This window comes from Miniopterus schreibersii (assembly GCF_964146895.1).
Source record: "Miniopterus schreibersii genome assembly, chromosome: 14".
Lineage (NCBI taxonomy): Eukaryota > Metazoa > Chordata > Mammalia > Chiroptera > Miniopteridae > Miniopterus > Miniopterus schreibersii.
In genome coordinates, this window is record NC_138114.1 from 41,675,994 (window position 1) to 41,701,596 (window position 25,603).

The 25,603-nt window shown below is 49.5% G+C and overlaps 1 protein-coding gene across 2 annotated transcripts in view; it reads right to left on the reverse strand.

Annotated features, from left to right (window-relative positions):
* SH3PXD2A (SH3 and PX domains 2A) overlaps positions 1 to 25,603 on the reverse strand; it is a 206,272-nt gene that overhangs the window by 123,433 nt on the left and 57,236 nt on the right. For both annotated transcript variants that reach the window (XM_081158959.1, XM_081158958.1), the window contains exon 3: positions 12,962 to 13,037. In XM_081158959.1, the coding sequence (XP_081015085.1) occupies positions 12,962 to 13,037 (76 nt within the window). The remainder of the gene's footprint in view (positions 1 to 12,961; positions 13,038 to 25,603) is intronic.

Sequence of the window (25,603 nt, forward strand, 5' to 3'; positions counted from 1 at the left end):
GGTCTGATCCCAGGCAGCATTCCTTTGTTCCACTGCATGTGTCTGTTCACAAAGAAGGTTTAGCAGAAGATAGGCACATGGGTGGCGACCAAGTAGAGTGCTTCTAGGGCCAAGAAAGCGAGAGGGTTTCTGCAGGCCCCATCAGCAACCTTGAAGTATCCCACCCAAGAGACACCAAAGCAACTGAGCAAGGCCCACTCGCTGTCCTGGCCATCATGATTTGTGACCATCTGCTGCCCCTCTGGTATTCATGCCTCCAGATTTGGGGCAGTGTTATTTATAGACCACATTTCTATTTATATTTTCATTTAATTCTTGCTAACCCTAGCTAGATTTCCCCCAAAAAATCTAGAGAGGGGAGGATAATAACTCTTTTTTACCAAGTAAGTCAGGGGGCAAAGGTGAAGGTCAAAGTCTTGTCTGTGTGTGCAGTCTTTCAGCAGGAGCTGTTTGCAGGGAAGCGTTCAAGACAAGGGGGCTTTCTACACTTTCCAAAGGAAATGGAGGGTGTGGAGGGGAAGGGCACAAAGCTGGCCTTATACAGAGGCGACCACATTCTGCCAATGCGGTGGGATTGGAGGTGGGTCTAGAAGACCCTCTGTTCCCCTAAAATGTTTTCCATTTTGCATGATGTTTTATCATTAGATATTTATTCCTTTGGTCTTAAAATCTATTAGGTCACAAACTGTTGGGACCATGAGAAAACCTAGACAGTATCAAGACCAATCCCTGTACTTCATACATGGGGAAACTCAGGCTCAGAAAGAGGCTATGACCTGTCCTTACGGGGGAATCTGAATGAACAAACGGAAATCTATTGCAGTGCACAGGAGACCACCCCAGTGTTGGAAGAAGAACTGTCAGACATGGCAAAAGAAACTGGGGATACCAAAGTAGGCTCAGAATTTCTCTCACCAAGTTTTAGGAAGGAACATGTAATACCATGCACTGTTTCCTAAGGTTCTATTTGGTGCCCCTTCCTGATCTAAGGATCATATAGAAAAATAAAGGTAAAGGGACTTCTTTCTTCCTCATTTTTATTTCCTTGTTGAACTGTGGCTTAGTAAACACTATTTGTGATGACTGTCAGTACATGGTTACTTTATAGGCTTGTGTTTACAAAGCCAGCAAGTCAATTATTTCCTTCTGGGCACTATGCCTACAATTCCAGCACCCACCACTAGGTGGCCGGTTGAAGTTAGGTAGGTTAAGTGAAAAGCACCAGGAAATGATATAAGCTAGACCTTTACTGTAGAAATGGGACACTTTAAAAAAAAAAAAAAAGACAACATTGATCAACCTTTAATTGATACAAATAAAGAAAGCATGATACAAAACTTGAAGCAAAGTTTAAAGAAATGTAAACACCCTGTTGTAGGTGGCGTGCCTACCATTTTACATCAAAACTTAAAACTGTTAATCTCCAGGCAGTACATCTTTGGTCAATCTCACTCTGCAGCAAGCACTTCTAGGACATAGAAAACAGTGGCCTAGAGCTTGGGCTTAGAAGTGTTAGGACCAGGGTTTGAATTCCAGCTCTGTTTCTTATTAGCTGGGTGGCCCTGGTCAAGTCATGGACCCCTTCTAACTTGTGAGTCTTCCTCTGTAAAGTGGGGTTGCTGTCATTATTTGATGTAATGTAAGCACATGAAACCCTTTGTACATTACCTGGCAAACGTGGGTACTTAATAAACAGCAGTTATAATGCTTAGGCAGAAAACTCTCATTTACAACCGTTAAAAGTTCCAAGTCTTGAACACAGTTCCTCAGAAAGCTGTTTGAAAATTTTCCCTTATAACCAATTCAACAGGAAGTTATCTCTGGGCCACTCTGCTCATGTGCTAACAGCTATTCCATTTTCTCTCTTCCAGGGGCAAGTCTTACTTAAGCCATCTTCACCAATGATCACTATTAAAGTTGTATATTCATCTTTCAGGTCAGAAACAAGAAGCCAAGGTGAAAACCTTGCCCATGAGAGAAGGCACCAAATTGTGAGTCCCCAGCTCTCAACTCTCCTCCTCTGGCTCCCTCACTTCAAAGCTTAGGTCTGTAATTGCTTTAAACCAAAGAGCAAAAATATTCCTTTAAAATCTATTTATTTCCTTGTTTTAATCTTTTGCCAGTGACTCTTTAAAAGAGACCCAAGCCTTTTCCCCTCCTAACAGTACAATAACTGGACACGTGCCATGCTGTCTTCAAAACCACAGAGAGTTCATAGGCCAATCTCTCCCATCTCCAATCAGAGAGGTTTCTGAAATTAAAAACCTTAGCAATCACCTTGGCCCCAAACTTCACCCCATCTTGGAAGGGAGGGGAGAAAGAATTTCTGACTTATAGCTGATGAGGGAGTGTGGCTGGTGTCCCGAGCAGCCTCCTGGTTAGGCTGGTGATGGGAGCTAGAGGGTTGTGCTGTGACTTTCGCCCCCATCCCACAGGGTGCCAGAAACAGGCAGGCAACTCAGGGATGTGTTGGGTTGTGAGGCCAACAGATCAGCTCTCACCAAGTTACTTGCATGAAGCTTCATCTCCCCATGCACCTCTACTGAGGTCAGGAATCGATTCACCAATATGGATTTAGTGGTTTATATTATGTAGATGGACAGAGCAGTGGGTCTCAAACTTTCCTGTGCAAACAAACCACCTGTGCATATCGTGAAACTGCACTCTGTGACTGTGTGGGTCTGGAGTGGGCCCAAGACTCTGTCTTTCCCACAAGCTCTCAGATGACGCTCAAGCTACTGATATGTGAACTACATTTTTTAAAAATCTCCACCAGAGCATATGTTTATTGATTTTAGAGAGAGAGAGGAAGGGAGAAAGAGAGGAACATTACTGTGAGAAAGAAACAGAAATTGGTTGCCTCCTGTACAAGCCCTGAGCGGGGATCCAACCTGCATCCTGTGTATGTGCTCTGACTGGGAATCAAACCTGCAACCTTTTTGGTCTGCAGGATGCTGCTCCAACAAGATGAGCCACCCGGCCAGGGCTGCAAATCTTGAAATGAGACCTCACTCGTGGAAAGGATCCCAGAGAGAAAGCTCACCATTTTGTGATGAGCCTAATACCAACAAGGAAAGAGTGAAGATAGGGAAAGTGTAAAATGGAGTTGTTTTAATCAAGCTGCTAAAATTATAGATGTTGTGAAGGTTGAGGCATGAGGAGAAACTCCATTCTTGTTCTCATTAGCTTGGGGAGTTAAACTTTTTGAACTTTCCAATCCTGTGTCAACGTCTGGATATACATCTGGACACACACCAGACCTCCAGATAACCCTCTATTACCTCCCTGAAGGACTCACATATTCAGACCATCTGAATCCACTTTCCAGACCACCGGATGTAACCAGTCCTCCTGATACCAACCCTCTAGACCACCTGGCATCTGTCATCAAGACCCCTGACATCCGACTGATAACTGTCGTGGACCAGTCCTAGGTATAAGAATGCAGGACTGATTAGTCTCAAGAAGGCCCTTTTTACAGTAAGAACTCATACCTTTTCTTCTTTCTTTGGAACACTTCTGGGGTTTTGCCTAGGTTTGTTCCCAATTTTCAAACTCTAAGACACTTGACTAAGTCTTTATCATTGATTTCTTTGAGTTCATTCAACACTAATAATCACCAAATCCTCACCATGTACTGAGGGCTTACTGAATGCTTTATAGGTTACATTTCATTTGGTGCTCTCAACAGCCCTGGGGATATTTCACAGATGAGAACCATGAGGGAGATGCAGAAATGCTGAGTAAGGCTGGCCCAAGGTCACCCAGCTATGGAGAGGCTGAGTAAGGATGTGACTCAAGGTTGCCTGGCTCTAAGGCCTCTGGTGCTGAAATGCAGCACAGAAGACACAGAGCTTCAAGTCAGGCAACTAGCACCAAGTAGAAAGACCCAGTGTGAACCCAGATCTGTTTGAGACCAAAGCCAGGTTCAGACCTTTCGCAGCCACCACACTCTGGGGCCAGTAGAGCTGAGGAGTCATGCAACTTCCTTGGCAATGCAACTTTGGACATTCTCTGACATCTGCCCCTATCTGTTCTCACTGAGGTGAAATCCAGCTGGTCCCTTGTGCTCTGTCCTGGGGGAACCAGAAGTATAGCCCTGGTTCCCTCACACCCTGCCCCTGAAGGGTAGAAAGGGGCTGATGCTGCCAGCCAACCCCCACCCACCCCACTGGCTTCCTCCCCTGCCTTCTGAAAGGGCATTCAGGGGAACAGACTCCATGTTCAGGCTGTGCCAGTCCCTCAGGCCCACTGTGGTCTGGAGGCCAGGCAGCCTGGCATCTGGGGCCTCTTCAGTGGACATCAGTCCTTGGAACTGAGGTGAAGGGGGAGGTATTTTCAGGGCTGAGAGCAATGGGACTGCTCGGGATGAATGGTGCATCAGTTCACATGGGCCTGGGGCATCTCCAAGGGTCAGCTCCATTCCTGCCAGGGAAGAGCTCTGGCTTGGGGCTCTGTCCTTAGGCCCAGTTGGGGTGAGCTTGACAAGCAATGGAGGGGTAAGGCCAGGGATACTGCGGAGACCTACCACCATGCCCCTCACCTCCTAAGAAGGGGAGGGGGGTGAGCTCCCTCTCAATGGACCCGAGTGTTCTCCCTCCTCCTCCACCACCCACTGCTACCCTCTCCTACCCCCAACTGAAACCTGGACCCAGAAACCAGAATGTCCAGTGCCTGGCAGCTCCTGGAGAGGGAGGCGGGTGGCAGGGACTCCCCATCACAAAGCACCTTTCATATGAGCCAAAGGCTTCAGCTATCTCAGGGAGGAGGGGGGAAGTTATTTTCTTTCAGCCTCACGGGTGCCTTCACCCCCAGGTGGGGGCTGGGGGAGGGGAGCTGGGGAATGCTGGTCTGCTGTCTGGGTCATGGCCACCCTCCACAGAACCTGGGCATGCTCATTCTTGACCTCTCCCTCTCCCTCTCCCTCTCCCTCTCCCTCACCCCCAGCCCCAACCCATCAGTCAGCAAGGCCTCTTGGCTGTCCCTCTAAAATAGATCTCGAACCTACTCCTCTCCACTCCCCTGCCCAGCCTCAACCAAGCCTCCCTCATCTCTTGCGGGACCTCACTCGCCTCCAGCTGGTATTCCTGCTCCACGCTTCCCCCCCTTGCCCCTCTAGTGTGTCTGACATGCGTGGGCTGAGGGGTCCTTTCAAAACAGAAATCCAGTCATGTGGCCCCTCAGCCTAGAACCTTTCAGAGACCTCAATGCACACAGGTCAAATCCTAACCCCTTAGGGAAGTCCCTCACTCCTGCACAGAGTGGCCCTCTGTGGCGGCCACACTGAAAGCTCAACTCGGCCTCCGCAACCAGGCTTCTCGCAGTGCAAAGGTCCAGCACTTTCTTCCTCCCCTCCCCAGCTGCCCCTTGCTCACCTCTACCACACCTGGGCTCGGGTAACCAACCTGGCAGTCACCTACCATGTAAGTATGAATTTACTGACAGCACCACTCCTGGGGCATAGCAGAGTGTCCTCTCTAAGCACAGAGTAAAAGGATGTTTGGGTATCATGTAAAGAAGCGATTTCTTTAAGGGGGAGAGAGGGATTGAGGGAGAGATAAGCAATGTCACAGAGACCTGAAATCACTGGAATCTGGTGATTTTGCCAACACGCAAGAGATCTCTGGTTGCTCTAAGTTACCTTGCTCAATTTTGTGCCACAGCAATTAGCAAGAGTTACACCAGAACCCAGTACACTAGAACCCAGTCCAGGGCGCGTTTCTCTGCATGTTAAATTAAATGGGCTAATGAGACCGTGAAAAGAGATGCGTTCCTGCTTAGATCAGAGACTCTTGGGGAAGATACCCCCAAATACACTCCATTCAGGGCTGAGGATTTAGGTGCATGTTTAGGAGGTTAATTCCCTTTTGGAATTCTCCCTGGGTAAGGAAGGCACAGGGCAAGTTGTAATGAAGTGACCTGACTCTTTCCCTGGTCTTGAAACATGGAGTGACACAGGGGAAGGGCTAGGGGCCCAATCCCCTCTTACTTCCAAAAGTAAAGGCATCCTTCAGTGGCTGCCTCCTGCAAAGCTCATTATTTCCCGTGAGGCCTGGCAGCTCAGAGCTGAGAGCCGAGATGCTGGTGGCCCTGTTATCAAGGTGACAGGGCCAGGGCTGCACAGCCCAGATCAGCCATCTGAATCATCAACTCTTCAGAAACAAGCTTGCCCAGCCGGCGTGGCTCAGCGGTTGAGCATCGACCTAGGATCCAGGAGATCCCAGTTCGATTCCTGGTTGGGGCACATGCCCGGGTTGCGGGCTCGATCCCCAGTCGGGGCCGTGCATGAAGCAGCGGATCAGTGACTCTCTCCATTGATGTTCCTCTCTCTCTCCCTCTCCCTTCCTCTCTCTGAAATCAATAAAGACGTGTTTTTCAAAAAAATTAAAAATAAACCCCGAACTCGAGCACTGTGGAGTCTCTCCCTTTAAAAAAAAAAAGAAAAGAAAAGAAGAAACAAGCTCCTTGCTGCTTTGCAAGCAGCCACAGGCAAAGAAGAAGCAAGCAGTGCAAGCGGGGCTGAAACGCGGGGGAAAAGCTGAATCGGCGCGGCAGAGAGGGCGGAGAGAGGAAACCCCACATTTGTGTCCCGCCGCAAAGCCACTGTGAACGACAGGCAGGCTCGCAGCAGGCCTCTCACTGCGCGGCTCACGCAGCGCTGTACTTGTTTGAACTGCTTGGAAAGTCATCCTAAACCATGATTAACCCATTTGACAGATGAGGAGAATGACCCCAGAGGCGGGGTGATGGGGCCAGAGCCCCACAGCTTACACACCCGCATGAAGCCCTCTTGTTCCTGGGCAGCCCCCCCCCCCCACTTCACTGCTTATTGCTGTTCTTCAAACGAACACCCTCAGTCACACTCAGGCCCATGCCTGGCTCAGTTCAGGTGTCACGTCTGCAAAACGGCCTTTATTGACCACGCAATCTCAGATGCCCTGAGCCCAGTTACCTGCCACTTGACCTGATTATTTTGTGTTCTGGAACTTATCACGGTCGGATTTTACTTGTTTGCTGACTCCCACACTGGAAGGTGAACTTACTGGGAACAGGGGCCCAGCCTAACCTATTCTCAGCTACATCATCAGTGCCTACGGCTGGGCCCGGCACAAAGTAAGTGCTCAGTAAATACCTTGGGCAGGAATGGACACGCTTCCACATAGCGCTCTAGGCCGGCTGCGACGGCAGGCCTGAGAACCGCCCGCCCCAGATTACAGAGCAAGAGAATAATTTTGGGGGTGGGGGCAGTAATTACCGCAAGAGAAGACCCAGCACTTCCAGAGGAGGTTTGAGGAAGCTGCTTTGAACACAGCACATGGTGCCTCCCAGGCCTATAATCTTGTCAATCTTTTCTAAACCCTGGTATTACCAGCAGACCCTATTTTTCCTTCTCCATCGCGTAGGTTTGTCTTTTCCTGGCATCCGAGGTCATCAACGGGGCTCAGAGACCTCTCAGGCCCTCTCCCTTGGGCGCAGCAGTAGCTGCCAGCTGCCTCCCTCAGCACTTCCGAGGCTGTTCAGGGAAGGGGAGCTTCCTCAGGGGGTGCCTGGTGGAGACTCGCAGGGACACCTACAGCCCAGGGAGAGGGCCAGCTCTCCCCCACGCTGTGGACCAGCTCTAGCTAAATACGTCCCTTCCCCGTTTCCTTCTGCACTAGAACAAACACCGGATCTGCTGCACAGGGCTCCAGGGGGCAGGGAGAGGAAGGCCCTGGAGACCCTGCTTACAATTCCCCCAGCACCCTCCTGCACTGTGGCTCCAAACTGCCCTTTCATGAAGGGGCTGGTATGTAAACTGGTGAGCTGGTACAAGCCAAGCACATCAATGTCTAAAAATACATGCCTCCAAGCTGGTAAGGTCACGAGGCTGCCTGCAGGCTGGCGGCACCTACCTCAATTATGGTTGGAGGATTACCTTTCTTCCTAAGCTATCTAGTTTCTCCATGACTCATCGACCCAGGAATACATATACCTATGGGTGGGACTGACTCAGCTATTACGGTGAAGGGGCTTTCTGGAAGCTCAGAGGGCCAGTGCCAGCCAGCACAGGGACCCAGATGGCATGTGAGTGGGAGGAAGCCTCGCACAGCTTTTACAGAGTGAGTTCACCTCTTTCTGCTCCACTGCCTGGCCTCTGAAGTCCCTCGGTCCCTGGTCACAGTTGTTTGCTTTTTACATCAGCAGCCACACACTTTTAGTTCACTCTGTAACGACCATTTCCTCCCAGGGAGCCTCCTTGGGCTGGCAAACTCAGGATACACAGGAAATCTACTCCAATCCCAGGATGGGCAACAGGAGATGGATTTTCCACAATAGTCTTTTAAAACAAGGCAGAAAGTTCTATGTAAACAACAGGCTACTTTGAGAGGCTGCTGACCCCACGATGCTTAGCCGTGTCCTAAAGAACTTCATTTCTACCCACAAAGCAGGAGACCCCTGAAAGCACAAAATACACTTGCTGTGAGATAATTCTCCCTGGCTCCCTTCATTTCTGTAGGTCTTGCCAAAAGAGCGCTAGCTGCCTTTTGTTCTGGATTATCTTTTCAAAGGTGTTTGTATAGAAAACAGCCTTAGAAGACAGAGGCAGTGTCCTGCTCTGGAGTTCACAGTAAGTTTGCACTTTGCCTTGAGAGACTGAGATAGTGTCTTTTTCCAGAGCAAAAGGGGTAGGTTTGCTTATTTTGTTACAAGAGATGTAAGCTCCCTAAGATCTGGGTACTTCTCCGGTAAGGTAATCCACTAAATGTGCAGGCATTCATCTGGGCTCCTTGGACTTGGGGACAATGAGAACTGGAGGCAATGGGACTTGGAGGCAATGGGAACTGATGCAAATGTGCTGATCTTCACACTGCTAGCTGTGCTGTAATAGTTTTTTGTCTCTGACCCAGGAGTCTCTGGTTTTCTGTTGGCATTCAGGAAACCGGGGAAAGCTAACTTAATTGGCATGCAAAAAGGGTTAAATCGCAGCTCTTTGTTTTGTTTTGTTAATCCTAACCCCAGGGTATTTTTTTCCATTGATTTTCAGAGAGTGGAAGGGAGGGAAGGACAGGGAGAGAGAGAGAGGAAGAGAGAGAGAGAAACATCAATGTGAGAGAGACACATCGATTGGTTGCTTCCCGCATGTGCCCTGACTGGGGCTGAACCTGCAACCCAAATACGTGCCCTTGATCAGGAATCGAACCCATGACCCTTTGGTGCATGGGTTGATGCTCTAACTGAGCCACACTGGCCAGGGCTCAGGTCTTTTACAGTTCTTGGGTGGAGTAGTTCTGCTCCTACTGGGGTTGATGCCCAATCTCTAAGCTCCAGATCTTCCCTCTTTCCGGCAAACTTAGAAGAAGCCCCAAGTTATAAAAATATATGTAAAAAAAGGGAGAATTATTATTATTCTTTAAAAGGGCGCTCTGCTTTGCAAAAAGATTTATTACATGCCTCTTAAACAGAATAGAATTTAGGACACCTAAAAGATGGTGTGATTTGTCCCAAAGAGCTGAATTTGCACAGAAGTTTTCAGGACTATGCCTTAATATGAGAACAGTTCATTCTTGCTTTTTGGTTGGAGGTGGGAATGCCAAGAGTTCCGGCCCAAGGGTGGGGCTTCTCGGGGACTACTGTCCAACCACTGCCTCTTCCTACACACCAGCTGGCATGCTTGCTTCATAGCACTCTCCACCTTCATATAATAAAAATTAATCACTTTGGCCTGTAGTATAGCCAACTGAGTCATGCCAATATCAGTGTCCTGGGTTTGATGATGCACTATAGTTACATGAGATACTGCCACTGGTGTTAGCTGGGCAATGTGTGGTGGTAGAAGTGATCTGTCAGCTCCCTAAATTGGGAATGATGCCACCTACTCTACAGAGAATGGTGGTAGGATTGGGGGGGAGGCCTGTAAAGTACCTAGGATTTCTGCAACATCTGTGAGTCTATATTTATTTCAAAACAAAAAGTTTTTTTAAAAATGTTGTGACTTAGGAAACCAAATAGCCAATCTTATTAGATTCATAATTAAATGAAGACAGGGCTCTGAAAGCCTTGGGGCTATCCTGTTAGCAATCACATTACAATAATAATTAACTAAATGGTTTCATTGCCAAAAAGAAAAAAAATCAATTACTTAGCATGGGTGACCTCAGCCACTCAATGGAATGAGAGAGCCCTTACAGGTCACAGAGTCCCCATGAGATTCAGGTCACCTTCCTGCCCCACATGGTGAACTCCTGAGGCACAGGACAGCAAGGGCAGCTGGAGGGACCTCTGGCAGAAACTCCCAGGTCCCTAGCCTGGGAGATGTGGAGGCGGGGAAGGAGGGACAGAGACAATCTAGCTAAGGCTGGCTGTGGCAGTTCTTCCCTGCCCAAGGAAAGGCACAGGGCTCTATAGACAGGAGTCCAGCTCTGCCACTGCATTTCTCTCTAAAATGGAGGAAATGCTAACTACCCTGCAATGAGAACAGGACAGAAGATTTGTAGAGTACCTAAAACAAGACTAGGCACATAGTAGGAGCTCAATAAAAGGTATCTGTGTATAAGGGAGAATGCCCGATTCATGATCAATCAGCAAGTATATGTCCAGCCCCACAATAAAAGTCCTGCACAGGAAGCCACTTGGGTTTTCTTTCCTGGGATGCCTTGCTGAAGAACTGCCTGTTCTGCATGAGGCCCATAACTTTTCACCTCTTTCTGCTCCACTGCCTGGCTTCTGAAGTCCTGTCCAAGGAGTAGAGTATGAAAGGGTTAAGGTATTTTCTAGTGGGGGTAGGGGGGAGCCAGGAATAGGGCCTGGAAACTCCAGGGTGGGATTGCAAATGGTCAGCAAAATTATGAAGAGCCTCAGAGAACAAACCACACTGAAGGCAGGGGGGAAAGGCGGCGAAACATCCTGTGGGATGGAATGGGAGTGGGGGACCAGCCAACCTCATTCCTCTAGACCAGCAATTTCCAACCTTTCTCATCTCATGGCACACATAAACTAATTACTAAAATTCTGGGGCACACCAAAAAATACATTTTTTGTCGATCTGACCAAAAAAAAAAAAAAGGTATAATTTTGATTCATTTACACCAGATGGCTATTGTTGTGTTGGCTGTTGTCATTTTTTTCATTTGACCATCTAAGGGAAAAGAGGTCAGTGTCCCTGACTAAATAGTCAGGTATTGCATGTTTTAAAAATTCTTGCAGTGCACCAACTGAAAATTGCTGCTTTAGACAGTATCACGCACTATGCGCAGGTCACGTGATATGGGGGCTGAAAGGGGTCCTACGCTTGCTTTTTCCCAGGAGCTGGGGGTGGCATGAGGGCAGGTGACTTTGTTTGTGGGCAGCTGTCATTTATTGGGCATTTACCACAGGACAAGCACTGTGCAAAGTGCTTTACACGAATTCTTTGCATCTTTACCACATGCCATAGGAGTACCTGTAAGGGAGGCCCCTGGTCCTGCAGCAACCGTAAGGTTATCCTCTCCTGGGGAGGCTGGGTGGAGGGCAGCCCTGGCCCAGAAGGCAGAGATGAGAGCTCTGGTGTTGGCTCCGCTCCCTAGCCGTGTGGTTTGTGCAAGTCTGTTAGCCTCCCTTGGCCTCAATTTCCTGGTCAGTAAAATGGGGATATAACTTCACTGGTATTATCACCCTCACTTTCCAGATGAGGAAACTGAGACATAAAGAACATTTGATAACTACCAGAGCCAGGGTTTCCAGGAGTGAAGCCAGGCAATGTGACCCCCAAGACACTGGACTAGGGTGGCAGTGGGATGGAAGCCTTGTGCTTTGCCCCACCCTCTAACCTCACCCAGGCTTCCAGGTCAGCTCCAGGCCCCTGCCTTTCAGGAGGCCTTCCTCAGCTCACCATGAGCTCCTTCTCCAATCAGAACTGGAATTTCACAGTGGTGGAGAGTCGCCTCCTGTCTTAACTGGTTCTCTAATTGGGGAGTATGTCTTGTCTCTTGCACTTGCTTGAGGATTCCTTAGAGGACAGAAATAAGTCCAGATCTCCCTGGACTCACCAGTCGGTCCCAGCCCGAGCCATTCACCAACTCTCACGGACTGAACAATACTGAGGTGCTCTTTCCCTGGAGCGCTGGCTCCTTCTTGAGCAAACAGGCAGCCTTCATGTCCAAGGCCAGGTCCACCCCAGCACCAGGGCACCCACTGGCTTCATGTTGGCTCTGGGACACTTGTGTCCACAGCACCCCAGCTGGGCTCTCAGGCCGCTGGTGGGCAGAGCATCTGGCCTCTACTGGAGCAACACCTGAGCTCATTACAAACCTGGGTGTTGGACATTCCAAATTCCCTCGAGGCAGCGCAGAGCCAGGCAGGGCATGGAGCCTGGCCTGGATACCGGCGCCCGGAGGACAGGAGGAGATCCAACACAGAAGTGTGCTCAGCGTAAGGTTCTCCATGATTACAATGGGAGTCAGTGAAAGAGTTCTGCCTGCAGTGTTTTATCCTTTTATAGAAGAACTTGACCTCTGTGCTTTTTGTAAAAAGGACCTAAAGTCCAAGAGCTTGCCCGGCAACGCAGCTCAGTGGTTGAGCATTGACCTAGAATCCAGGAGATCCCTTTTCGATTCCCGGTCAGGACACATGCCCGGGTTGTGGGCCAGTAGGAGGCATGCAGGAGGCAGCTGATTAATGACTCTCTCATCATTGATGTTTCTATCTCTCTCTCTCCCTTCTTCTCTCTGCAATCAACAAAGATATACATATATATTTTAAGTCCAAGAGCTTGAGAAATGCCTCAGAAGTTACATGACCTGAATGATGGAATGGTGGGAGAGGCTCCTAGAGGACAGTGGCCTTCAAAATCAGGGACTTCTAATCCTCTGGGGAACTGTTAATATGCAGATTCCTAGGCCTGCCCTGCCCAGAATTTCTGGCTTAGTAGCTAGCCTTTTCTTGGCCTAAGAATGGCCCTCCCAGAGTGCCCCCCATCCCATCAGCAGGGCCATCCAAAGCTTACCTGGGAGGAAGGGAATGATTCTCTGCTTAGGGTCCTTCTGTCCACCTTCGATGGGAAACTTATCCAAAAGCTGCATCTGGGAAGCCAGACAGAGGGAGAAGATTCAGAATTGGAACGGCCCTCAGCATCCCTTCCCCACTCCACTCCGTTGCTCCAGGGCCCCACTGTCCTCACACGGATGAATGACGCCTCAAATCCCTCATTTCACAGACGATTACCAAACCACATGGGGCATGAGAGGGAGGAGGCCAGAGCTCTTTGTGCATCAAAAGGGGTATCTGAGCAATCTCAAGGAGGGATGGGGGTCCAAGGAGAGGTGTCTGGAGATGACCCCGAGTGAGAGCGGGGTAGGGCTCAGCAGGTTTTCAAACCAGGTTGCAAGTGGGGTTTCCAGAGGTTTCTTTGGGCCCAGTTTCTTTACGTCATATGCTAGGTGAGTCCTTAAGCCACCTGCCATCTCAAACCCTCCTGGGCCAGGACAGGGGAAGACCCCTCCTGATACTTCAGATAAACCCACCTTCCAGAAACAGCTGCTATTTTAATTGCAAAACCAAATCCGGCCCCTTGCCCCCAAGGCTAGAAGAAACCCTTCCTCCATTTCCTACCTTCCTACCCTGAAATCGCTGTTTTTCCAAGGGCAGACCCACTGGAAGAGTTTCCAGGGTTCTGGAGGAACAACTTTTTTTCTTCTGCTATTCTGGGCCGAATTCTGTATAAACTGGAAAAACACACAGGAGACAGGATGGCCGCGGCCACGGCCCCTGTGCGTGTGGTTGATCTCCCTTCCGAGGCACAAGCAGAGCTGGAGCGGAGTGGAGAAGGCAGGGCTAGCTCGCCCCGCGGACCCAGCTGTGTGACCTTGGCCAAAGCCCCAGAGATTTCTCAGTTGACCCGCGGGCGCCTCATTGGTAAAATGAGGAAGACCAGTCACATGATATCTGAAGTCCATCCCTTCCTTCAAATATTTATTGAACATCTACTTGGTACACTGGGCACTAACAAAAGGGCAGTAAAGGAGAGAAATAAAGCCTCTGCCTTCAGAGAGTTTACATTTTAGTGGAGGGAGACAAACAGTAAACAAATAAGCATGTGCTCTGTTGGCAGAATTAGTGCTATGCAGACAAATGAATTAGGACAAGGTGTTGAAAAAGAACCTGGTTGTTATTTTATACAGGGTGGTGAGAAACTCGAGTCAGAAGACAGTTCAGCGGAGACCACAGGCAGTGTGGAAGCAAGCCATGTGGGAGGGGGACAGGGAAGTGCAGTGACTCTAGGCAGGGCAAACAGGAAGGGCAAAGGGCCTGAAAAGGCCAGCGTGGCTGGAGCGGAGTGAGTGAGGGGCCCAAGTGTGGGCGACAAGAACCAAGAGGCAGGACAGGCCAGATCACCAAGAGGATGGCTCCAGCTACAGGGTGGGGAATGGGCCAGAGGGGAAGCAGGGACACCAGTTAGGATCCTACCGATGGCGGCTTGGATCAAAGTGCAAGCGCTGGAGGTGGTGAAAGTGGTCCTAGGCTAGATTTCACGTGTGTGTGCAAGTGCACATATTCCTGCCCACCACCCATCCGGCTCTAACAGGACTCGAGGATTCTCTCTTGCACAATCATTATCCAACGTACACAGGCTATTTAGAGCCCACACGTGAAGGGCGGGTCACTATCGGATTCCATCCGAAACAAAACAGAGACTGCACCATTATTAATTTTCACTTCCCTGAATACAGGCTGCAATTGAAGAAAAGCTGGCTCATGAATTTTCAAACCCTAACGCTGTAAGTCCAGCTCTCAAACACTTAAGAATTGCCTGCTGCATGTAAATAGGGTCACTGCGCCGTAATGCTATAAACCGGTAATTAGGACTTTACAAAAATCAATGCACTTTCAAATAAATTCTACACAGAGTAGGACTCCGATTTTCTCTTTTCCCATTTTCCTAGCCCATATGCTATTTTGTGAATTTTATTTTTGTATCACATAATTCATGTTCACTGAGGGGAAAAACTAGAAGTTATAGAAGCAGTGGTTAGTCCAAAGAGAGCAAGAATCGCTCATAATCCTCCCCCCTGCAAAAGCAACATTAATATTTTGGGATGGATATCCTCTCCAGACACTCTTCTGTGCATGGAAATAAAGTGAGCTCGGCACAATACGCTCACACCATGTCATGAGCGCTTTCCCACATCGGTGAATGCTTCCACACCAGCATTCTTAACTGAGACACAGAATTCAGTGTTTGGATGGGCCATGGTTTACTTAGCTACTCCCCTGCTGTTGGACATTTAGGCTGTTGCTGACTTTTCTCTACTATGTGTAATACTATAGTGAAGATCCTAGGCACCCATCCATGCACACTTCTTTACTACTTTTTCTATTTTTGTTTCAATTTTTGGAAATCCATGCATATTTATAGGTGCCTGAAATCCTACCCAGAAGAAGGCTGAGAAACAGATGGGTAACAATTCTGCATAGGCCAGACCTGGGCCTCTGAGCAATGGCTCCACAGAACTCCTGAGGAAGGAGATGGAGACACCCGAAGAGGAAGGCAGGACAGCAACACGCCCTGGTGTGATGTGCCCTCTCAAACCACTTTTCTCCTGAAAGAAGGTGCCAGGTATACCCAATAAGCTGTGGGACTTACCCAAGTTGGGGCTCGGTGGGGCTACAGAAACTTTAAATTTCCTATCAGCTCTCACACACCTCTGTTCTCTGACTCCTAAATTCTTTTTCAGACCTGAGATTCTGAGATTGTCATGAACGGTGCATGGGAATGTGCCTCCAAGGGTCGGGTGGGGGTGGGAGGGCAGGATTCAAGCATTCACTCCTCTCCTCCAATAACATACTGTGTACCTTCTAGATGCTAGGCCCCCTGTAGGTGCTATGAATAAGTTAAATCACAGTCTTGACACGAAGGAGGTCACGATCTAGATCTGAAGCAGAGATTCCCAGCCTTCAACACACATACGAAGCCTCTGCTGACACGTTAAAATGAGGATCCGATTCAGTAGGTCTGAGTAGGAGCCCGAGAACCTGCATTTCCACTGAGCTGTGCTAAAATTGCAGTCTGTGGACCAGGTTTCAAATATCATTAACAATTTGTGTGTTGACTGCATGTTGAAATGATATTTGGCATATATCAGGTTAAATGAAAAATACTTTAGAAATGATTTCACCTGTTTTACATTTTTAAGTGGCTACTAGAAAATGTAAAATTACATTTGTGGCTCATATTCTATTTCTATTGGGACAGGCCACTCTACAGCAAGATGGTCCTCAAAGTGTAGTTTGAAGTCTGTCCATACCTGAGTCACCTGGGGGGAGGGGGTGTTTGTTAAAAATGCCATTTCCTGGGTCCCACCCGGAAGTCTGTGAACCTTTATTCTGGTGCTAGAGACAGACGAACAAGTTCTGGAGTGACGGGGAATAGTGAGGACATGGGAGCTGAAGGAGAAGGTCAGGGAAGGCTTCCTGGAGGAGGTAAAGCCAGCTTGGCAGAGTGACAGTCACATTCCCTGTGCCTTTCCCGCTAAAGAGCAGTCTGAATTCCCTCGATAGGTCCATGTGCCTCCCAGAAGGCAGGGGTCATCTGATAGCCTGCAGATTTAAGCTTTCCCCCAAAAGACCTCTCAAGGATGCTTTGCAATTGGCCTCTCCTTCTTCTGTAACAGATTCTCTCCTCTTCCCCCACCTCTGGCTTAAAGTGGGCCCTCCTGGGGCCAAGACGAGCCCATCTGCTGAGAGTACTGGGTCAATAGGCCCTGTCCAGAACCATGAGCGCCCAGCCGGCCGGTTCCCCTCCACCCCTAGGTCTCAGGTGCTAAGCCTAGCCACACCTGTCACTGCTGAGCCAGCAGAGCCTGGTGTCTGCCCTCTGGGTCGTCCCCAAGGCCACCCTTCACCAGCTGCCCGTGATACTCTCTTTGCCCACAGGTCACCTTTCAAAGAAAGAAAATCCCCTTCTTCAGACTCCAGAACAAACCAAATAAAGGCGGCCCAGCTGAGTTTACTCAGTGTGGCGGGCTCGCAAAGCTGCAGCGTTCAACATCTAGGGCAGAGTGGAACAAACATCTGGGGCCATGTTTGATATGCAATCCAAATGTCACCCCACCCAGGAGACCAGGCAGGCTGCAAAGCGGCTCTGTAACCTGGTCAGTACGCAATTTGCAGGGCTGGGTTCGACAGATAAAACACTCACATGAAAGGCTAAGGAGGGCTGTCTCAGGGAGAGGCCGGCCCAGGCCTTCAGTGAGGAGGAAGCCTGGGTACATGGGCAGTGAGGAAGGAAGGCTCCGCCCAGCAGAGACCTCTGCTGAGGCCACCTTTTCAGGCAGGAAGTGGATTCTCCTGTCACTCCAGCAAAGGCCTGACTCAGGCTGGAAAAAAAGCAGGGCCCATTGCCAGGGTCCTTCAGAGAGAGAGAGGCATTTGGTTAATGGAGCCCTTTGCAACCACATCAGAACCTCGCAGTGTGTGGAGGATGCCAGGCTGTTTATCTAAGGGGTGGATAGTGTGAGAGATACAGGACAGCCTGGCTCCAAGAGCTGGCCCAGTCAGAGAAAGCTGACTCAGCAGCTCTTCTGAGACAGGGCTGAACAGCAATAAACACTGGGGAGAGAGAAGGGGGGGCCCTGAGTCCAGCTGGGGCACATCTGTAACCCAAGAGGCCAACTCCACGCCCTTCCGAGGGTGGAGGTCCCAGCAACTTCAGCTTTGGGGCTCCAATCCTCAAACCTTAATCCACTTTTTCAGCTCAGGAACAGAGGGAACATTACTACAGAGCCTGGTGGTACCTTGACCCAGAAATTCCCCTTACAAAGAGACAAGGCCACACCATCTCCCTGGGGACCAAGGGAGATCAAGGGCAATCTCTGAATTGGTATGTGCATTCTACTGACTGAGGGCTCACCAGTCCCTGTGTTAGATACTGGGGACACATCTGGGAGAATTACAGAGACAGAGAGGGATGACAGTGATATGTGTGGTTTTCTCTAAAGTTTTCATCCCTGGTGGCCTGAAATGTACTTCCCAGTTCCCTTCCTACTTTGGTGACCTTATCAAGAGACACCTACTCTGGAAAGCCTTCTTTGACATCCCAGTCAAAGGTCATACCACCTTTCTCTAAATTCCAAAAGCCTTCACTACTTCAAATCCCTTTCCAATCAAGCCATTATCTATGACATTCCATGCACTGCATGAGTGCAATTCAGGGGGTGTAAGTCATGGTCCATGATGGGGACAGCCAGGGCACAAGGACTGACCTAGCAGCGTTAGGTGTCAGCCTGCCGAGAGGCATAAAAAGCCATGCAATGAGCATTCAGGAAAGGACAAGATGAGTGCGGCTGGGGCGAGCGAAGCCGACTTCTCCGACAAGGACACAGTAGAGCTAGGCCTTGAAGAAAAGGTAGCTGTAGAAAAGGGAAGACAGCTTCCAGAGGGAGGAGTGGTAACTACAATAACTTGGCGGTGAGTGGGAGGGTCAGGACTGCTGGATGAAGCCGTCCGACGCGAGTGAATTGACTTGTTCACGAATTCCATGAAATGCTGCCATGTGTCAGAGAAAGCGATGGGATCCAGGGTGGAGGCTCTTGATAATTTATTCCAGTGATTTGGGATGACCACATGGTTGGCATCAGAGCTGGATAAGGGCCGATATCCATAGGCAGAATTAGGGCATCCTAAAGCACCACTGGGAGCGGGACAAGATGGAGAGTCATTTCCAGAACCCATCTGGAGGACAGTACTGCCTGTGGTGGGAGTGTCTGAGGTGGGCAGTGGGATAGCAGGTGAGATGCCCCAGATGCCTACTCAAGTAGTGACAGGAACAGTCACTAAACTGCTGTCTACAGCAGCTGGGTCTGGTGATGGACTGGTCATTTGCTTTGCTGTCTGAGATGAGCCTATCAACAATATTCAGTAAGGACTGTGTGTGTGTGTGTGTGTGTGTGTGTGTGTGTGTGTGTGTATTGACACTGTATGAACTTGCTAGGGCCGCTGTAACAAAGTACCACAAACTGAGTGGCTTGAACAACAGAAATTTTTTGTCTCAGTCCTGGAGACTACGAGCACGAGGTGTTGGCAGGGCTGGGTCCTTCCAAGGGTGGTGCAGGAGGCTCTGTTCTATGTCTCTCCGCTAATTTTTCAGGGTTTACTGGCAATCTTTGGTGTCCCTTGGCTTATAAAAGCATCACCTCTATCGCTGTCTTCATCTTCACATGGTGTTCTCCTTTGTGCGCATGTCTGTGTCCAAATTTTCCTTTTTATAAGGACATCAGTCATTAGATAAGGGGCCCACCCTACCCCAGTATGACCTCAACTAATTACATCTGCAACAACCTTATTTCCAAATAAGGTCACATTCTGAGGTCCTGAGGATTAGGACTTCAACATATGGATTTAGGGGGACACACGAGACTTCAACCTATAACACCAATGCACATTAAAACAATACTATTAAAAGAGAAAATACTTGCCCATATTCTACTACCAAAAGGCTCTTCCTGAACTCACAGTGGTGCCTATGCAACATTTTGGAAATTATGAATAATAACACTAAATAGTCAGATCTGGATTCAAATTCCTCATCTGTAAAATGGGGACAGTGACAGAACCTGTCTGACATGGTGGGTGAGAGGATTAAATGAGATCATATGTGTAAAGTGCTTAGCACAAAGCCTGGCACAGACTAAGTGCCCCATAAACCTTGGCTAACATCATTACCGCCAATCATCACTGTTATCACACCAGCCTGCGTCCCTGATGCTAGGGCAAGTGCTTGGGAAGCTACGGCCTGGAGGTCAGAGAGGCAGTAGAGAGACCGTGAGAGGAAGATGAGTCTCAGAGGTGTCTTGGCCAGGCCTGGCCTGGCTATGAGTGTCTAGGGTCCCCAGGGGAGCTGCCCAGCTGGTGTGCGTGGGCTGGGCTTGGGGAGGAGGCCTCTGGCTCTTCCAGCAGCTCATCAGGTGGGTGGGGGCTGGCTGGGATGTGTTTCACATTAATGTACTGGGGCCTGGGAATGATAGCCCAACACCCCCAGTGAGATGCATGCGGAGCAAAGATGTGCAGAACTGTCCATAACCAGGGAACTTCCTCAAGCCTGGAAGGTGTCCCAGTCAGTGGCTACACGTCTCCCGGATACTACCAGTGGTCTCATTCCATGCCGCTCCCCCACCATGCTGACCCACAGCCTTCAGAGAAACAACATTCAATGGAAGTCAAAAGAGGAAGGTTCCGGTTACAGCCTGCAAAGACTTTCTGGGCAACTAAGGCAAGTGACTTGGCCTCTCGGGGCAGCAGTGGCCTCATCTGTGAAATACTTGCCCTGTCTCCATGGGTGTTATAAAGTTCCAAGGAGAAGACACATGAGAAAGTGCTGCCAAATGCCAGATGCAATTGTCCCTGTTTAACTTCTAAGAGCCTCAGTCTACTCATCTGTGAAATACAGTCAAGCTTATTTTCTCCTTCCTGGGGGCTGATGGGAAGTTGAAAGGGAAAATACGTATGTAAAGCATTTTAACACATGGCAGGCCTGAAGGAAACCATCAGAAGCAGATGCCTCTCTTAGCATTGTTTTACCACTTTTTTAGTACTCTGGTTAGCGATGGAACGCTTGAACTGCGAAGTCAGAATTCCAGCTTATTCCTTCCTAGCTACGTGACCTTGGCCAAGTCACTTAACCTCTCTGGGACCCACTTTTTTCATTTGTAAGGTGAGAGTCAATAAAAACAGCCACCCCATGGTGGTATGTGGAGTTAATGAGATAACACAGGTGAGCACAGTGCTTGGCCTACTACTAGTGCTTGATAAACGGGGTCATCCTTTTCAATGTGAAGAGACTTGGGTGGTAGCTCCCTGTCTCCCATGCTCTCCTGCAGCCCTTCTTGCTTTTGAAGAGCTGCTCAGGGCTGTCAGCCAGGTCACCCAGCCCTCACCTGAAAGGACTTCAGGGTCCCTCACCTGTAACTTCACAGCCTTCACTGTTTTAAGGTTCTTGCTCTCTGTCCTAGCACGAGATCGCTCATGTTCCCCTTGGCCAGGAAGGGGAGGGCATGATGCCAGGGCAGCTGACCACCTGGAAAGCTAGTGGCCATCGAGGCTGGACTGGAGATCCTGGATTCAGTCAGCTCTGAGTCTGGCTCCCGGGAGAACAGGCAGAACTTCCCCTGGACTCACAGAGCCTGAAAAGTGGTTTCCTAGTGTGGAACTGGAGCTGCACCCCAACCCCCTTCAAATCCAGTGTGCTGACCCCTCTTTCCCTTCATCCCCTGGAAGACACAAGACTGGAGCAGCAGGAAGCTGGGGCAGGAGAGTAAGTGCTGGGCAGTGTGAGGGGCAGGACTGGGGGGTCATCTGAAACTGGAGGGAGAGCTCTGACTTCCTCCTCTGGCAAAAGGAGCCCCTGGAGGACACTGATCAGGAGTGACCTTGTGCAAGCGGAATTTTAAGAAGATAAATCTGCCAGGTACATAAGATGGAACAGTGGTGATATCAGCATGAACTGGTGGTGTCTGTCTTGTGCTTTGGCGTGTAATCCAATGCTACTATATTTATTTTGTTGCTCAAACTGTTCCAGCTTTGGCCAACAGGCCATCAACTTCTAGGGCTTTATTTTAAGTGTCCAGAAGCCTGGAGGCAGGACAGAGATATGATCAGATTTGTTGTTGTTTTTTTAATATGTCTTTATTGATTTCTGAGAGAGGAAGGGAGAGAGAGAGACAGAAACATCAATAATGAGAGAGTCATTGATCGGCTGCCTCCTGCACGCCTTCCACTGGGGATCGAGCCTGAAACCTGGGCATGGACCCTGACTGGGAATTGAGCCATGATCTCCTTGATCATAGGTTGATGCTCAACCGATGAGCCACACTGGCTGGGCATTTTTAAAGGATCTCTAGTTGCCTGGAAGGGCAGAAGTGGTTTCAGCAGATCTGTCCAGGCAGTCCATGGCCCGGTTTCCAGGTTACCAATTCCTTAGGGACAGCATCCCCAGCAGGCAGAGCAGGAGGTCAGCTCTGAACAGGGACAATGTTTGCCCTGACTGGCCTTTGGGCAACACATCAGGCTCTTTGCCACAACCTGCCCCCCCTTCTCCCAGGATCCCAAACCCCATGGTCAGCCATGCCTGCCTTGGCTGAGCAAGGGTTTTCGGCTTATATTTCTGGAAATTCTTTATCATCAGATTCCCTGCCTGGCTTCAGTCTCTTAAAGCTCAATTAATCCCTGCATCATGCTCTCCAAACTGCTCCGGTAGGCCAGGGAGGAGCTGGAGGTTGCAAGAAGGGAGGCCTGTGGGAAGCTCGGCCACTGTGGTAGACAAGGTCCCTCTTAAGAGAAGCCCTTAGCTCCAGGCAGGGTTAGAAACAGAAAAAGGAAGCTCTCTCTGCTCCCCATGGCCTCTCTCAGCCACATCTGTTCTCCCCAAGGCTAATACCTATCAATGGACGTGGGGGAGGGGACAGGGTGGGAAAACTCCAGGAGAAAAGTCATTTGCACGGGAAATGCAGGATTGTGTCATTTCCACAGCAGCCATTAGAAGCAGGAGGAGGTGGCAGGAAGTCAACCAGCTTGTTTGCAAGAGCAGGACATCTGTCAATCCGTAACAAGATGCTGCCCCCAGCTTTCGTTGTCAAAACACCAGGTCTCACTGCCCTGCTGCTCTCCTCTGAGGACAAAGAAGGGTTGACAAAGCCCCAGATGAGGTGGGACTACCACCACGTGTGCATGGTGAACACACACAGAAGGCATGCCAGCTCCAACAACAGATGCACGGAGGGACATGGGAAGGGATGAAGGATGTGTCTCCAACTCATGAGACCAGCAGGGACCTCAAACTCTGCAGAGGCTTGGTGAGAGTGACTTCCATGTCAGCAAGATGAAATTATCACCTGTGCATATTTGAAACTTGCTTCAAAAACCTCCAGGGAATGGCCGGAAGGGAAAAAGATAAGGTTTATTTGGATCCCTGGATCCCGGCCACGGAGAGAGTGGAGTTGGCAACACCGGGAAGGTACAGGGGAGTGTGTACTTGAGACAATGGTATCATAGCTGTCCCTGCCCCTGTCCTGTCCCTGTCCCGTCCCCTGCCACAGAGCTTCGGGGCATGGGGGACCTGGTTAGCTGAGACATCTGTGTGTGGGACACATCTCCAGAAAAATGCTGGCACCAGCCCAGGGTGTCAGCAATGACATTCCCCCAAGGAGAAAGAGGCCAGCCTAAGACGAGTCTGCCTGTGTGTGTGTATGTGTGTGTGTGTGTACACACACGTACGAGCGCGTTTTCTGGCAGGGTCCTAGCTGAAGTCACCCTATTCTACCCTAGAGGGTCTCTACTCTCCTTTAGCCTCACCAAAGACCCCCAAGATTTCTCAACCCCCACCCCCAAAGCTGCCTGACAATTTCCTCTTCCACATGGACCTCCAAGACCATCAACAAAGAGCACAAGGCCTGAAGAAGGCAGAGAGGAAGGAAAGACTGGACCTTGACCCTTTATTTCCAGCTAAACCACACCTCCAGCCCCAGTGTTTCTTGATTCTTCTATCCTGATTGCTCCTGCAAATGGCCCAAAACTGTGGTCCCCAAAGTGACCTAGCCACCATAGGATCAAATTAAGGGCAAAGATAGCACATTCTTGGCAGAGATGAGGCCAAGACAGACCCTCAGTGGTCCTGGGTCCAGGCTGCTGTACAGGGCAGTGAGGCTGCAGGGCTGGTCCCCAGCACCCTCCCGACACTGCATTCTCTTGGACAGAAGCCAAGTGGGACACTTCTAATCAACAATCCAACGTCCTCCCTTTCCCCCTTCCCCTTTTCCAAGCATCTCCTTTCCCCACTTTTTCTCTATTCCAAATGGTCAAGGTGATCCCAGGACCTGTCCTAGTCCTGCCCACACCCCCTCAAAATCTTGTGCAAAAGGAAAAAACAGAATAGGCTAAATAAGAAAGCTGGGGTCACAGGCAGAGTCCTGCTCTTCCCTGGGGGCTTTCCCTGTCAATATGGAAGCCTCGTTTTCCAAGAGCTCGCCTCTCCTCTGCTTGGGAGTGACCCTAAGGCTGTTGATCGGCACCAACAGAGGCTGGGCCATCCTAAAACCCAGGAACGGCTGCTGAAAGCTTCTTCAAAGTCACTGGAAGCTGCCAGTGAGGCCCCGTGCTGTCAGGTGGACGCAGTAAAAGCCAGGCCGGCCCAGGAAATTTCGGCCAGGAGCACTGCTGCACCCAATGACTTGGGTAGGTCACCTGCCTCCACCCATCTCCAACTCTTTCCCCCATTAGAAACTTCATAGGATAAGAGACCAAAACACACATGAACCCTCTTTGAAGGTTCTGGTGAGGAGAGCACTAAGTACATGCTTCACTCTGCTCCCGTCAGATGGCTTCATCTCTGGCTTCGTGCCCTTTGTTGGCTCTCTGCCTCCTACCGCACACAAGTCTTAGTCATGACCTCTGCCTAACTGACCTCTCCAGTCGTATATCCTGCCACTGCTGCATCTCCCCACATACTGCACGGCCTGCCTACAATCCTCCCCGGACATAGCAAGATGTGCTCCAGCTCTGTGCCTCTGCAAGTTCTGCTCTGCTTAACTGAAATGCCCCACCCATGTGACCTGCCACCACCTTTGAGGCTTTGTATAAGTTTGTCACTCATTTACTTCCTCCTCTAGATTGCTTCTGCCAGTTAGTCACACTTCTAGAACTGCACTTACCATCATATTGTAATTATTTGTTTATACACCTGCCTCCTTTCAAAAGCCTGAGAGCTTCTTGAAAGCAACATCTGTGCCTTGACATGCCCGCTGTCCATCAGTGTCTGACACATAGCTGGGCACACAAAAGACTACAGTTCCCAGGCTCTCTTGCTGGGAGGTACAGTCATGTGACTGAATTCTAACCAATGGAATATGAGCAGGGGTGATGTCTGCCTCCTCCAGAAAACCTATACAATCTCCCTGCAGAAATTTAGATACAGAGATCCATGGAGGATAGAGTCACCAGATGGGAGAGTGTGGATTCCTGAATGACTACCTGGAGCAGAACCCTCCAGGAACTTGTTCTGGTTTTGGTCTACAACATAAGCAGGAAATAAACCTCTATTGTATTGAGTCACTGAGAGTTTGTTATACAGCAGGTAGCCTGTCCTAACTAAAGCAAAAGAACTCAAGACTCCATTGAATCAAACTGAAAGAGGGAAGACAATATAAAATGCAGAATCATCTAGATCCAATCAAGTCAGGCATTATATTCTTACATGACTGAACTATTCCCAAAGCAAAGCCATCACCCCTCCTCCCCCTGCCCTATCCACCAAATTGGACATACAATATTTAGACTGCCAAGCATTCCCCAATTAAGATTGAAAAGGGTGGAGACTGAGGACCTTTCAGATGACCTGTAAAAGACACCATAAACGAATGAGCCCCAACTTGCGATCCTTGTTCCTCAAGTTTGTAGAGGGCACACAAAGACACAAAGTTGAATTGTAGGGGGGTCTGCTCCTCCCCACACAGGCATCCAAACCCCTGACACATGACCACTCAAGGTCATAGGAACCCTTCCAATGATGGGAGCTCACCATCTCTCTGAGGTAACCCTTGGCAACTTCTGGGAAGTGCTGGAGCAGTGTTCCTCACACAGAGCCCAAATTTGCCAGGCCAAA